The sequence below is a fragment of the Elephantulus edwardii genome, unplaced genomic scaffold (assembly GCF_000299155.1).
Source record: "Elephantulus edwardii isolate Elephantulus edwardi_28Jun2011 unplaced genomic scaffold, EleEdw1.0 scaffold00124, whole genome shotgun sequence".
In the NCBI taxonomy this organism is placed as follows: Eukaryota; Metazoa; Chordata; class Mammalia; order Macroscelidea; family Macroscelididae; genus Elephantulus; species Elephantulus edwardii.
The window spans coordinates 6114746-6129659 of record NW_006399874.1 but is presented as its reverse complement, the minus strand read 5'-3'; the positions used below and the strand labels follow the sequence as shown (position 1 = coordinate 6129659).

At 40.2% G+C, this 14914-nt stretch overlaps 1 protein-coding gene across 2 annotated transcripts in view; it reads left to right on the top strand.

The window, feature by feature from the left end:
• Positions 1 to 14914, top strand: part of DST (dystonin) — a 674592-nt gene that overhangs the window by 194003 nt on the left and 465675 nt on the right. The window contains exon 1 of one of the 2 annotated variants that reach the window (XM_006893142.1): positions 5886 to 6525. The exons of the other annotated variant lie outside the window; for it this stretch is intronic. Coding sequence (XP_006893204.1) covers positions 6435 to 6525 — 91 coding nt within the window. The 5' untranslated portion in view covers positions 5886 to 6434. Of the gene's footprint in view, positions 1 to 5885; positions 6526 to 14914 lie in introns of those variants that run through there. 2 annotated transcript variants of the gene reach the window in all.

Sequence of the window (14914 nt, the reverse complement as noted above, 5' to 3'; positions counted from 1 at the left end):
ACCCAGGTCTAAATTTCTCTTTTGTTACTACTTTTGTGTTCTTAGACAGTTTGCTGAACCTCTCTCCATTTTCTTCATCAAAGGACCATGGTTGAGGGTGATTAAATGAAATAAGGAATATATAACAGTTTACAGAGGAGCCTTATTTTTCATTATGGCAGCTTGCTTATTTTGTAACATGGTGTTTGAGTTGACACAATCAAAGTAGAGTAACTGATCTCCCCTTCTTCCTGGATGAGTGAGCAGGTGATTAAGGATTGGTGTCAGCATCCTTGAACATCTCTAAATAAGCCCTGTTTAGCTGCTGCTTGTGTTTGAAGTGATGCTGTTTTTGGTTGTGGCCCAGAGCCTTGAAGTGTTATGTGGTCATCTCCTTTTCTTCTGTGAAGCTCTCACCATCCAACCATAACAGATTTGGTAAAATAATAGTTAGGTTGAGTGTACTGCTTGCCTCCACTTGGTCTTCTTTGTATGGATCCAATGAGATTTTTTTGTTGTTGTTTTCATTTTGGGCGGGATTTTTCTTTTTAACGGTTTTTAGCTGATATTCATGAAGAGTAATGAGTACTTAGAACTGTGCCACTAATGAAAGGAAATCCTGTCTAGAAGGGGTGCATTTCTGTACCAGAGCTAGTCACACCATCCTTTGGACCCTCTGCTGGAAAAGTAGAATCAAGTCTCAAATAATGCCTTTTTAATTGTATCCTCTAGTATTATAGATGTAGGACCGTACTGTATCATACTTCTGTGAATGTAAAATATCTTGTACCTGCTTTATGATATGTAATAGTGACCGTGCTATATCAGAGCTGTTTTTGTTTTGTTTTTTTAAATGATGTTATTCTAGAATGTTTTCTTTCCAGATGATGATTGAGAAGCTTAAAAAAAAACCAAACTGGTGCCAGGTACCACAACAGTAACAGAATTTTGCTGTTTTCTGAGATTTTTGTTTTGTACTTTTTTTTTAATGGAGTGTGCTGGATGTCTATTATTTTTGTTCCGATGACTGCAAGCCTGGAAAAGCTGTTGCTGCTATTGATGCATAAAACACTGCGATTGGTCTTTTATATATATATAATTTGAATTTTTGGAAACTAGCTGTGCTGTCAACTTTGGAAAAAGTATCCCAGTTGTACCGTGTTGAGTTGGCATTGTACAGAAATTAACAGCCATATTGGTCTAGAAATGTTAAATTTTTTTTTTCCATTTGTACAGGTGTAACGCACTGTATTAAATATGTAAGGTCTTATCTACATGGGTTTGATTACAGAAACTAATAAAGTATTCTCTAAATAAACAGAACAAAACAAAACAACAGTTTATAGATGCTCTTCTTCCAAGTTCTTTATATCTCATTTAAACCTGTGTGAAGTAGGCACTTTATTTTTTTCCATTTTATATACTTATTTATTTTGCAAACCAAAATTTCTTCTTTATTTTTTAATTGTGACTTTTAATGAATGTTACACCTTTCCATCCATATCCCCCATTCACTTAAAAAAATGTTTATTCATTGTTGCATAATTTTCTCCCTCCCCCACCCTAATCTACCTTGCAATACACCTTTTATTCTGGACTGTTGTCATACAGATAATGGCTAATCATATATTCCTTTTAAACAATTCTTTCCTTAATCTGTTCCAGTGTAATGTTCATTATTTATCCCCTCTTTTCTAAGTTTTCCCCCAACCCCTATGTCAGTCCTGTTTTTTAAGAGTGGTGTTATTAAGTTTTTGTCCTTTTGTGACTGCGATATTTTACTCAGCATAATGTCCTCAAGGATCACCCATGTTGTGTTAATATGAGTTGCTTGTTTTTCGATGCTTTTTAGTATTCCATTGTGTGATTATACCATAGTTTTTCTATTCATTCATTTGTTGATGGGTACTTGGGTTGCTTTCTTTGGTATTATGAGTAATGCAGCAATAAACATGAATGTGCATATATATCTGTTTGGTGGCAGCTCTGTTTTCTTTAGGATATATTCCTAGTAGTGGAATTGCTGAGTCAAATGGTATTTCTGTTTCCAACTTTTTGAGAAAGCGAGACAAAAGAAACTTCTCCAGGTCATAGAACTAGTACGTAGTAGAACTAGGATCTGAATTCAGGAATTCTTGATTCTAGAGACCAATTTCTTAACTGCTATAGTTTTGCTGCTTCGTTATGGAATATACTATTATTATTAGCAAGTTGACCCAGAACTATCATTGCAAGAATGCATGGGGCTAAACACCTCTTATTCTGGACTGAACTTATGTAACAATAAATGCTTTTTTAAAAAAAAGTGAACTGAAGGGGGATAGGGAGGAATATGTACAACAATGAATGAATGAAAATCCAGTTTTTCTGTAAACGTTCATTGGTGTAGTGTGTACTAAATCATTAAATGTGTCTGATTTGAGTGTGTGCTCTGGACTCTGTGAATTGAGTTGGTGTGAGGTCTATGTCCCTCTGCATCCTGGAGACAATGGTGGGATGTATATGTGCCTATAATAGGACTAGTAGGATATTTGTGCCTTTTTGGCCACTGGGAGGCCAGTCCCTCTGAACGCATGTAAAGGTTACCAGAACACGTGACCCTAGAGGATGCACCACCTTAGATAACCCTAGTAAATACATTTCCCATCCTGATGGCTGCAGGTACTCTTAGAGGAAAAATAACTTTTCATCAAAGCTAAGAGTCACAACTTATTAATTTATCCGTTAGGCATCTCAGGTCATGAAAAGGTTTAAATCACTACATGTGCACTGACTATATTAATAATGTTGTTATTTGATGTCATTGAGTTGACTGTGACTCATAGTGACCATATGAACAACACATCTGAGTCTTGACCTATTTGGCACCATCCTCACCATTTTTTTTTATATAGTCTGAGCCCATTGTGTCAGTCAGTTGGGAAGCTTGCTTTCTTTTTCTGACCCTCCACATGTCCCAGCAGGTCTGCTTTTTCCTTAGAACATATGCAAAGTGTGTGAGACCAGGTTTTACCATCCTTGCCTCTCAAAAGGACTGCTGGTTGCATTTCCTCCAAGATAAACTTGTTTTTCTTTTGCCAGTTCATGGGCTATTCAGTGCTCTTCTTTAACACCATTGCTCAACGACATTGATTCGTCTCTGTCATCTTTTTTCATTGTCCAATTTGCAGATGCATAGGAAGCTGTTGAAAATACGATGGGTGCTAATGGGTATCAACTTCTGATAAAGGCTCAGACTATGACATAAAACTGAAATAAAAGGGATCCTTTTATTTCAATAAGTTTCTCACAAGAACATTTATTTGTGAACTACCATGCACATAAGTGATGTGCAAATTGCATGATTCAAGTAGTGATTTTAGAGTGTATTGAAACGTCAAATTGTGTTTATAAGCTATGGCCAGACTAGAAAAAAGGTAGATCTTGATTATTTGGAATAACAAAAAGTAGGCCAAGTGCTAGGGAGCAGTCAAGCTTTCCAATGCTAACTGAAGTACATTCTTTTTTTTCAAGACTGTAATTTTTTCCAAAAGCTAAATCTTATTTATCCCCAGCTAACAGTTAATGGAAAATTATTTCAGCAACATTGAAAAAGAAATCATCTGGGGCAAAATGATCAGTATATAGATAAAAAAAAAAAAGGAAAGAGAAAGTAGCAAGTGGTAAAGCTGCCACAGATCAGCTACTTTTTATATAATAATAAAAAGTACACATAGATTAGTGATGGTGTTATAGTGGGTTTTGTGTTGATCTGCTAACTGAAAGGTGGTTGTGGTTGTTATGAACTGTGGAGTCAGAACCCACTGCAGAGGCAGTAAGCCACATGGGAGGAGATTGCCCATCCTTCTTCCATGGAGTGAACCTTATGGATTTGAATCACATGTCTTTGGGTTGGCAGCGCAGCTCCTTACCACTAGGCTACCCGAGGTCCCTAACTGAAAGGTGAGTGGTTTGAATCTGCTAGCTGCCCCTCTAGAGAAAGATGAGGCAGTTTCCTCCTGGAAAGATTTATAGCCTCAGAAACTCAAGTGAAGTGTTGCCATGTGTTAGAATTGACTGGAAGACAGTTTTTGTAGCATGTATACAAGAGTTTTGGTTGAGAGTTGGGTGTCAACAGTTTGGTTATTTTTATTTAAGCCTCTTGTTTAGAGTCAGCAGGATCTGGTGGAGGGCCTTTGTATTTAAAAGTCAGTTGGGCCCTCAGGCCTAGTGTTACTCTATTTTGGATGAACAGTACTGTTCTGTCAATTTGCTGTACTTAGGTAACTTGGGGTTGCTGTGATGCTGAACGCTGTGCCACTGTTGCATCAAATGTCATCATGGTTACCCATGGTGGACAGTGTTTGGAGGAGCTCCCAGATTAAGATAGATTTGGAAGCAGAAGTGGCATGCACTTCTTAAACTGCATACCTCTGGAAACCCTATGAACTTAGAGAAACAATGATAATTACAGAACAGGATTCATGTCTTTTGTTCATAGAGTCGCTCAACTTGAAGGCACTCAACAACAATAAATACAGGAGTCCTCGTGGCACAGTGTTTAAGCAATGGACTGCTAACTAAGAGGTCAGAAGTAAGAACTCAGCAACCACACACAGGAGAAAGCGGCAGGCTGCTTCTGTAGGTATTTACAGCCTGGGCAGTCCTAGGGAGAAGTAGTGCCCCTTACAGGGTTGCTGTGATTTATAGTCTATGCCATAGCTAATGGGTTTGAGGTTTAACATAACTGCTTAAGAACTCAAACTCATTGCTGTTGAGTTGGAACCAACTCATTGGTCGGTTTTCAGAATCAATAAATAGTATAGGAGGAGAGTGGCCATCCTTCTCCCATAGCAGCTGGCGGATTCTATCACTGTGCGCCTTGGCCTTACCACTAAGTCACCAGAGCTCATGTACATATAGACATATGTACATATACATTGTGTGTATATGTGTATTGCTTACTCTGTGCCAGGCTTTAAGTTCCAGTGATTAGAACTTTTGTGAGGTTGAAGCTTTTATCACCCCCATTTTATTGATGAGAGCAGGATCAGAGAGGATAAGGAGCCATGATTCCATCCAAGGCAGCCTGACTTTGCATTCGGTACTCTGAAGTACTCACTCACTTAAAACATATTTGTTTACAAGCTCATTCTTCTCATGGATCCCCAGTGGACACTAGCCTTCTTAGAATATAATATACTAAAAAAAAAAGATTGTATTCATTTTAATTTATAATAGTGTTCAGTGAAATAAAAAAGGCTGGGTAAAAGGAGGTGACTGTTGTCAGCGGGTCTGTGGCCCTGCTGCTGAGCAAAGCAGTAGAAGCGCAGACCGGCTCTGGGGGGCAGAAGGGAGGGACCACAGGCTGGTCCCCAGGCTGCCATAGGGCAGGCGCGCAGGCGCGGCCCAGCTGTCAGGCCCTGATGCGCAAGGCCACCTGCAGAGGCCGCCGCACCCCCGGGATGTGCCCTGTCTGTGGACCCTCCTGCCCTCCCTGTCCCAAGCTGTCATAGTGACTGGAGTCCTTTTACCTTGGAGCTGGGTTGAAAAGAATATCTCCCTTCCCCCTCTTGTTATTATTTTCCAAAGGCGAGAGCACTGGACCCTCTGCAGGGGGTTACGCACGTTGGTGGCCTTGATTTTGTGGCTTTGTTTCCCCGGCACCTGTTGTGGGTCCCAAATAGAAACCTTGTCCTTGGGGATCCGGGACGGGCTGCCAGTGTCCGGAGGTGGGCGTGCTTGGCCTCGGATCTTCCCGGGTGGGCGGGGCGGGGGAGGGGGACTTGGGTGCTGCAGCTCAGCCTGGAAGGGAGGGGCCACGCCTGGCCAGAGAAGCCCGCGGGGTGCTGACCGCTGCTCGCCCCCTCCTTTCCGCCCTCCCCCTCTCACTCTCTCCCGGGGCACACGGGTGAGTGTCTGCGGCGCGGCGGCCAGGAAATGCCGCAGATGCGCCGCGCAGCATCCCTGCTGAAGTCGACGCGCCGGCGCTGGTCCTCCCGCACGGACACCACGGACACCACGGCCTGGACCCGGCCTGGAGCAGGCGCGCCGCCCGGGGCCAGCGTGGAGGCCGCACTGGCCGCGGGGTGTCCCTGGCCCTGCTGTCTCCCGCCCACCCCTGTCGCCCTCCCGGCTCCTCCTCGTGGTGTCACGCTACTCGTCGCTGCCCCGGGGGTTGGCGGGGATTTGCTGCTGCTGAAACCGGAGAGGGGGCTCTGGCTCCCGGAGAGCCGGGCGGTCCAGTGCCCGCGGCCCGCCCGAGGGCCTGGGCGTTTCCTCTGCCGGCTCCGCTGCTCGCCGCCCCTGCTGCCTCGCGCCCCCAGCTCTGCGTCTGTGGCTTCAGTGCTCTCCCCCCACCAGCTGCTGCTTCCCGTTTCCAGTTCCCAAGACTGCGGCTTGCTGACTGCGATACTGTACCGGGGTTACCAGGGGGAGAGGGGAACTGGCCAGTCATCGCCTAGCTAAACTTGGGCATGGCGGGTTACCTCTCCCCCGCTGCTTACCTGTACGTGGAGGAGCAGGAGTACCTCCAGGCCTATGAGGATGTTCTGGAGAGGTACAAAGGTATGTGGTGCCCTCCAGCCAGGTCCGGGGCTTGGGGCAGGCCACCGGGCTTACTGTTACCCACCCTTAACCAGAACTGCTGTTTGGACACAAGTGAACAGGTGTCTGGCCCGATCTTGGGGATGGACCAGGTCTTTTTGGATGAGATTCAGTGTCTCAACACAGTGTGGCTGGGGAGGTGGGCCAAGGGCCGGAGACGCCCTTGAGTAAAGGGTTAGGGCTCCGAGAAGTACATTGCAGTTTTTCTTTCCTTTGTAAAAAAAAAAAAAAAAGCTCTTAAACATTGCACATAAACAGAATTTCTTCTGAAAGGGTGGATACCATTTAATTCTCTGTGGGATCACTAAAGTCTTGGGTCCCTCGTTTGACATGGGGTATTGGTTAATCTCTAAAAAAGAGATTCTTGAGTTTTAAAAATGCATATGCACTGTTTCTCCACTGAGGGTGGGGTGTCACCAAATCGTTTTCCTTAAAATGGTTTTATTTACTTGAAAAGAGTTTATGGTTTGTGAGTATATGTGTGTACACACATACACACAGAAATATAAAAAATGATTTTACAGTGTAATAAGTGAAAGACTTTAGTGAATCTATTTAAAATTTAAAGCAGTATATTTTGTGTTGTTTTCCTATCTGATCTTTATGGCTGGGAAGAGCTATACTAACCTGATAAAATACTTGCTTTAGTATGGAGTTGACTGTATAGTTGAGCATAATGTCAGATAAGCTAGAGATTACACTTTCCCACCTTCAGAGTTTTTGTTTTTCTTTCTGGAAATGTCTTTCCAAGTCTGTCTGTCTGTCTGCCTATCTATCTATCTATCTATCTATCTATCTATCATTTCCTTATTGTGTTTCTTAACACTCCACACCCCAGTATATTTCAAAGAGGTGTAATATATTAATAGTGATTAATGGCCTATTTCATAGGTCAGATTCAGATGGGTTGACAAAATTCTGAATATTTGTGTTGGATTTAGCCATTCAAATCTCATAAATTGGATGGTATTTTATGGTTAAAAGACATGAATTGATGTTTTTCTAGTAGTGGAAAGTGGGAAAAAAGATCCTGAACTGAGGGATAAAATTCCAAAATCCAAAAGGATCTGAAAATCTACCCACAGTTAAGTTTATCTCTTTCCAGAACAAGTTTGAATTTTGACATTCTTACAATCTGTGTAGGATTTTGTAAATAGCACAGTGAGAATTCCTTTGTGTCAAGACTATTGTGTATAGTACTTTCCACTGAGCAAGTATGGTGATATTTTAGGGTAATAAATATTGATAGCTTTCTGTGTGTGCAAATTACACACATTTACTTTGGTTTTTTTATTGTAATATAAAGTGCTTAGTAAATAGTCTCCAAAACTTTAAAAATGACAGCTATTACTATATAGACTGGTAAACCTTACTTGAAGAAATAACATCTGTGCTCCTTAAAGCCAGAAAGATAAATGCCTGAAAGTTCTGAAGAGTGTGTATATATACATATATATACATACACACACACACACACACACACACACATATATATTTATATTTATATTATGCTATGCTTTTGGGGAAAAATATGAGTTTAGTTCTTTATATTTCCTATTACACCAATTTTTATTCTGTGACGTGTGTGATTTTGGCTACTTTAGAAATTAAAGTAACTGAATGCTGATTTGACTTGCCTTGAAGATGTCGACATTTTTAAAAAGCTTGTCTCTGCCTTTGATAAGAAAATAAATGGAAATATCTGAAGAATCCCTTACTCTTACTATCTCTCATTTGAATCCCAGCTTAATGATTAGGATTGTACTTTATCTGCTATACCATCTAAAATGTTACTGAATAAGTGAGGTTGCTTTCTCTCTTCTTTTGTTTGTGGTTTAAAATGCTTAGGTCATCTGTTTGTACTTGGCTTTGTAGATGTTTTATATTTTATTTAGTCTTGGAAAGGAAGGTAAGAATGTTGGCTATGTATTCCATGAAAATCTAGAGACCTGGAAAACTCATTGTTTCCCTGAATATGCTTTTGAATCAGTTATGATTTCCCATCAGTATCCAATACGATGACTTCACTACAGTGCTTATTATCCTGATTGACTTGCTATGGGGGCTGATCTAATCGGAAAGGAATTGTAGGCTTTGAACAGGGAGTGTCAGTTCACTAAATATACAAAGTACAGTTGCTCATTTTCTGAAATCATGCATTGTTCAAAATGTTCCACGATTCCATTTGAACTTAAAAGAACTTATTTTGAATTTTATTTCTGACAAAGTTCAGAGTTTGCATTAATCTAGAATATTATCAGGGTTCCAAGTTATCATATGCTCTAGCTGTTGGATAATGTAGGTGGTGGACTCAAAATCTGCCATCACTGTATTAGTCATTGTGAATGTTGGATTGAGAAGTTGAGAGTTTTGCTAGGCCTAGTCTTCAGATGGCCTTAGAAAGATGTCAGTCCAGGCTCTCTTTAGCAGAGAAACAAGAATAGTGGCATGTGAGTGAGCCCTAATTATTTATGGTGTAAACTATTCTTACTTCTTGTGTTCGTCCTCTGATCTTTTTTACTTTTCAGTGAAAATAGGCAACTGTTTGCTGAATAAGAATTACACAGAGAGAGCTGATTGCAACAAAGAAGGGTTCAGTGTTCAGTGTATAGTTCTATTACTTATAAAATAGGTTCATAGCCAGGATACTGGCTTAAAAATACTTATTTAAAAATATCACATGACTTAAGCTTTTTCAGTAAGTGAAGACATTTATTTATGAATAAAATATAGTTCTTTGTTATTTATACTAGAAATTATCTATGCCAGTGGCTTTCTTTTTGTATTTGTGCTAAATTACCTAGTGTACTTACTGAGTGGTAGAAAAACATTTTTCTAATAGCCTGAAATAAAAGACATTGATAAAATTTTTTGTTTATGTTGTCAATACAAGGAAGTAAACCTCCACATTTTTATTATAAAAGACTGTATTCATTATATTTAGGTGCTTTAATAAATTCTGTCTTTGGGTCTGCCATTGGAAGATCTGTTTTACTAAAACTGTGTTCCCTTTTTTTATTCCATGATTTTAAGTGTGAAAATGAGATCATTAATGTGAACCATAACAGATTCCTTAGTATATTTCTATATGTTTAAACTAAATTAGAAAAATATCTTAAATTCTTTAGCCCAGTAAAATGCTTCCCCCTCCCCATTATCTTCTAAGTAAGTATCATGTTTGTTTGTTTTTAAGGATACAAAGGGGGAGAGGAATACCCTTTCCCATGAAAAGTTTGAATAATTGATTTAGTATTTTGTTAATTGTTCGGTTCTTTCATGTTGGTTCCAACTTAAAGGATCTTGTGACGCTGTGCCCCACAGAACAAAATACTTCCCAGTTCTGCGCTATCCACACAGTCAGCTGTGTTTGAACCCACTGTTGCAATCACTGTGTCACTGCTGCCTTCAGTTTTGTTGACTCCTTACTTTACAATCATGATTTCAGTCTCCAAAGATTGTTCTCTCTTGATAGCTTGTTCAAAGTATGTGAGACACAGTCTCGCCATCTTTGTTTCTAAGGAACACTCTGGCTGGACTTCATCCAAAACAGATTTGCCGCTGCTTCCATGATATATTCAGAATTCTTAGCCACCACCACAATTCAAAGACAGCAGTTCTCCAGAATTCTTTATTCATTGACCAGCTTCTATATGCATATGAGACAATAGAAAATACCAGGACTTGAGTCAGGCGCACCTTAATGCTCATACTGATGCCTTTCCTTTGTAATCCTTCAAAGAAATCTTTTGCAGCAGATGAATTTAATTAAGATGGTGTGATTATGTGCATGTTGACAAAAGGAATGGAAAACTATTGCAATTACAGTTTTTATTTTAATTCCAGTTCTGTGGTGTACATAGATGGGTAAAAATCTCATCGTTTTACTGAGTAAACCAACTCTGATCTCAGTTGGGTTGGATGTGACATTTCAGGGAATTTGTAGGTTGGCACAAAAATAATGCAGGTTTTTAAATCATAACTTTGAGTAACTCTGCTCACACATAAGTTATTAACTGAAATCAGAACTTTACGACCTATACATTCAGGCCAACAAGATCCAGGTTTATTTAGCGTAAAATGCTGGAGTTTATTAATCTTTTGATGGTATTTATGGCCACATCTTGTTCTTTGAAGTTTCCCTGGCAAAAATCTGTTGAAGTGATTGAGGAAGTGGTAATTGGTTGTCGAGAGCTTTGGTGAGTGTGCCGGATGAGGCTGAGTTTTTGGAGTGCTGGTTGACCATTGTTGTATGTAAAGATTGGATCTTTTTTTTTTCTTCTGTTGCCCATCTGCGGGGCACGATGTACATTTCAGTACATTTTATCAATTTCATTGCAGTATTTCTCTGCTGTAATAGTTTCACCTGGATTCAAGAAGAGATAGTGGATTAATCTGACTGCAAATCACCAAACAGTAACCATGAACTTTTTAGTGTAGGCTCTGTTTTAGGCAGTGTTTCTGTGTTCCACCTCGATCTAGTTACTGCGCTGAAGGTCCATTTTCATCACAAGCTTTAGTGCTATCAAGATGTGGATTGTAGCTGAGTTACTGTAGAATTATGTTGTTGTTCATTGCCTTCGAGTTGGGACCAACTCATAGCTGACTCCTTCCACTGGTTTTCATAGCCTGTCACACAGGAGGAGATTGCCCATCTTTCTCCAGAGGAGCAGCTGGTGGACTCCAGATTTCCCGGTAGAATGATGGACATAAGAGTTCTTCTGTACCTTCTTGTGTCATTTGAGGGTGATTCCTTTCAATTATACATTTCATCTAGTTGGTGTGAACGTTCCACAGTCAACCAAGACCTTCTTTATCGTTGAGTAATATAGTTCACTAATGCACAATTTTTGAAATCAGTGTTGCGCTGTGAATTTTTTGACAGTTTTATAACTTTATCAATAATCAGCTATTTTCATCCTCCTTGATGGTCTGTAGGTTTTTGAAAGTGTTGACTGGTATAGGTAACCAGTGTGTACAGCTTTTTTTGAGAATCTTGATTTTCATTATGTTTTCTAGACAACCGTACTTAGATGCAGCATGGGACATCCCGTATTCCTTTGGTCCAGATGGCTTTGTTAAGTCTGCTGTCAGTGTAAACATCTGGTGTTCCCTTGTCCTTTATGGCAAATTTCCAGATCTCCTTGAGTGTCCAAGGGTATGCTTCTGAAAGCCCAGTCCATGGATGCGCTTGTGAATATTGATGATGCACTCTCTGGTCACCACTTTGTTGATGACAGAATGGCCTTTCTTCTTCTCACTACCCTTTTGGCGGGGGCCATAGTGCCAGGGCCAAACTGGAAAGGAAGAGGGCAAAGGATTGTGGGAAAAGGAAACTTAGAGTGACCTGCACTGTGCATTTACTGCTTGCAGCTTCATTGCTATTGCCAACTGTGTGTGCTACATTGCAGGTGGGTTTGAATTTGTGAAAGTAGATTTGGTAAAAATATTGTTTGACATTCTTTCTGTATGCTTCTTGTCATTACCTACCGAAAATAATAAAAAGGTCAGTTTGTATTTAAAACCAATTGCACAGAAAGAATGAACTATAAAATATCTTTAAAATGATATATGTTGTTGTTACGTGCCATCAAGTCGTTAGCGACTCATAGCAACTCTGCCCAATATACAATTTGATATTTCATAATAAGATTTAATCTGAAATTATCAAGCAACCAGAATCCTAAATTCTTTTTGTATCACCCTAATATTTTTTTCTTCATCTAGTGCAACTTGTGATGATCTTGATCAGTGGTTTTCAGTTGGTTTCCAGGATTCTGCGAACATTTGATTAAATTTTCATCTGCTTAATATGTGTTCTGTTCATGCCTTAACAATTGTTAAGTTATGTAATAAGTGAACTTTAAGTTTGCTGCCTTCTGAGACATTACAGTTCTAACTGGTAATAGCATTTAGTACAATGAAAACTCTGAGAGCTAGAATTCAACATAATTGCCCCCCCCCTTGGTCTTGCATGTTTGGGCCTTATGGTGATCTTATACTCACTCACTGCCTTCTGATTCCATTCTGATTCATAATGGCCCTTGAGGGGGTTTTGAGACTGTATATCTTAACAGGAAGAGACTTACCATCTTTATCCTGTGGAGCAGCTGGTGGGTTAGAACAGCCAGAGATGCACAGAACAGCCAGAGACGTACAGAACAGCCAGAGATGTACAGTCTTTTGATTAGCAGGGAAACACTTTGCAGACAGGAGTGCCAGAGCCCCTTTAGGTGCCACCTTAGCCCTTTTCTATTGTTTGCCTTGTTGTTGTTATGTGCTTTCGAGTCACTTGTGACTCATTGTGAACCTGCATACAACAGCTGTGAATCCTGCTCTATCCTGAGTCAACCTTATTGTCTCTGACACACCTACCTCTGTTACCCCAGTCACTGAGTCAGCCTATCTCATCGAGGGTCTCCCTCTATTTCCCTGTCCCTCCACCCTCCCGAGCATGACATCCCTTTTCAAGGACTGGTCTCTCCTTGTAACATGCCCAGAGTATGTCAGACGAAGCGTCAGAATCTTTGCCTCCAAGGAGCAGCCTGGTTTCACACTCTCTAGGACAAGCCTGTTTGTTCTCCTAGCAGTCCATGCTTTAGTGGAAAATATTTGACTTCTCCTTCTCTGACAGATCCTGACGAACATTCTGGCTATCACAGGTTTTGGTTTTTTGTCCAGGTTTTGTTTATAGTGTTTACTATTATTTGTCTAACTTCTTTTAAAAAATGATTTTGATTTTAATTAAATTAAATTTAATTTTAATTTGTTAATTCGTGTCAGGATTGCAAGTAGATACTTACAAAACAAATTATGTGATAATGTTTAATTAAATAGGTGTTTTCTCTTCTCAGGTACTGAGAGGTCAGAGGTAGGTCTGCAGGGAAACTTCATTTATCAAAAGGGATCTACAATTTTATATTTCTGTTTACTAACTTTTCATGTGTCATGTTGTTGTTCTGTGATCACTTGTTGTGGTTGTTCAGTACTGTCGATTTAGAACTGACCCCTTGCTGACCCTCCAGCGGGTTTTCAGAGGCAGTTAATCGCCTGGGAAGAGATTGTTCATCCTTTCCCAGCCGAGCAGCTGGCAGGTTCGAACCATGTGCATTCAGGATTGCAGTGCAAATTCTTACCACTAGGCCACCAGAGTTGCAACTCCTCTGATCCTTATCAATCAATTCAGGGTGGGCAGAAGAAAAAAAGGACAAGACAAAGGACAAAAGGTGAGAACCAGCTGAGCCAGTCTTTGTTTAGAATGGTTTTTTAGAAGCCCACTGTCATGGTTTGAATTGTGTCCTTGAAAAATTTTTGCCAACTTAGCGATGATTCTCATGGTTCAGCAGTCATGTAATGATGTAATTTGGTAGTTATGTGATGCTGTAGTCATGTCTCTTGATGTGATCCGTCAGTCAGTTGTAAGGGGCTTATGGTGGGATGCAGCAACACCTTGACTAGGGTCACATACTAATCTGTGTGAACAGAGTTTCTTTGGAATGTGGCCTGTATCACCTTTAACTAAAATGATTAAAAAGAGCAGAGAAAAAGAAATCTAAGCATCACCAGGAAAGTATGGAGTACATTTTTTCCAATGGGATTCCCTGTGCTGAGAACCTTCTCAGCCTAGATCAAGATTGGTGCCAGGACAATAGAGATTACCAAAGAATGCTATTCCCATAGATGTTGATCAGACCTTTCCCTGAAACAGAGAGAGGAGTCCCCTAGAGCTGGCATCTTAAATTGGGCTTCTAGCCTTCTCAACTCAGGAAGGTTGGTGGCCAACTGCAGAAAGAATTGCACTGCCAACTCAAAGGCAGGAGGTTAGACTCCACCAGCTACGCATGGGAGAAAGATGGGCAGTCACCTCCCAGGCAATTCACAGCCTCTGAAAACCCAGTGAAGAGTCAGCCATGGCTTGGCTCTGCCTTGACAGCACATAACAACAGCAGTAAACTCTAAGAGAATAAATTTCTGTATTATCCACTTGGGAGATTTCTGTTATATAGCATTTGAAAACTCAGATAACCACCTGGAAGTTTTTACCTGTATCATATTGACCACAGCTATCCCAAGGATCACACAGTCTACAAAGGAGACTGGGAAATGTAGACGTGTATGCTTGCCTAATTTAGTATCTTGAACAAAATCAAATTTATCTTTGCAAAGGAAAAGTCGGAATTGACAATTATATTTACTAGAAGTAGTATCTGTTGCATAGAGAGTAAAATGTGCTGAAAATGAGACCTTAAGGGTTTGGACAGGGCAATTAATGATTTACACTATACTGCGTATTTAAATGCAATGAATCTTTTTTTTATTAATTTAGTTTGTTTATTTTTTTATTTCAATGAAC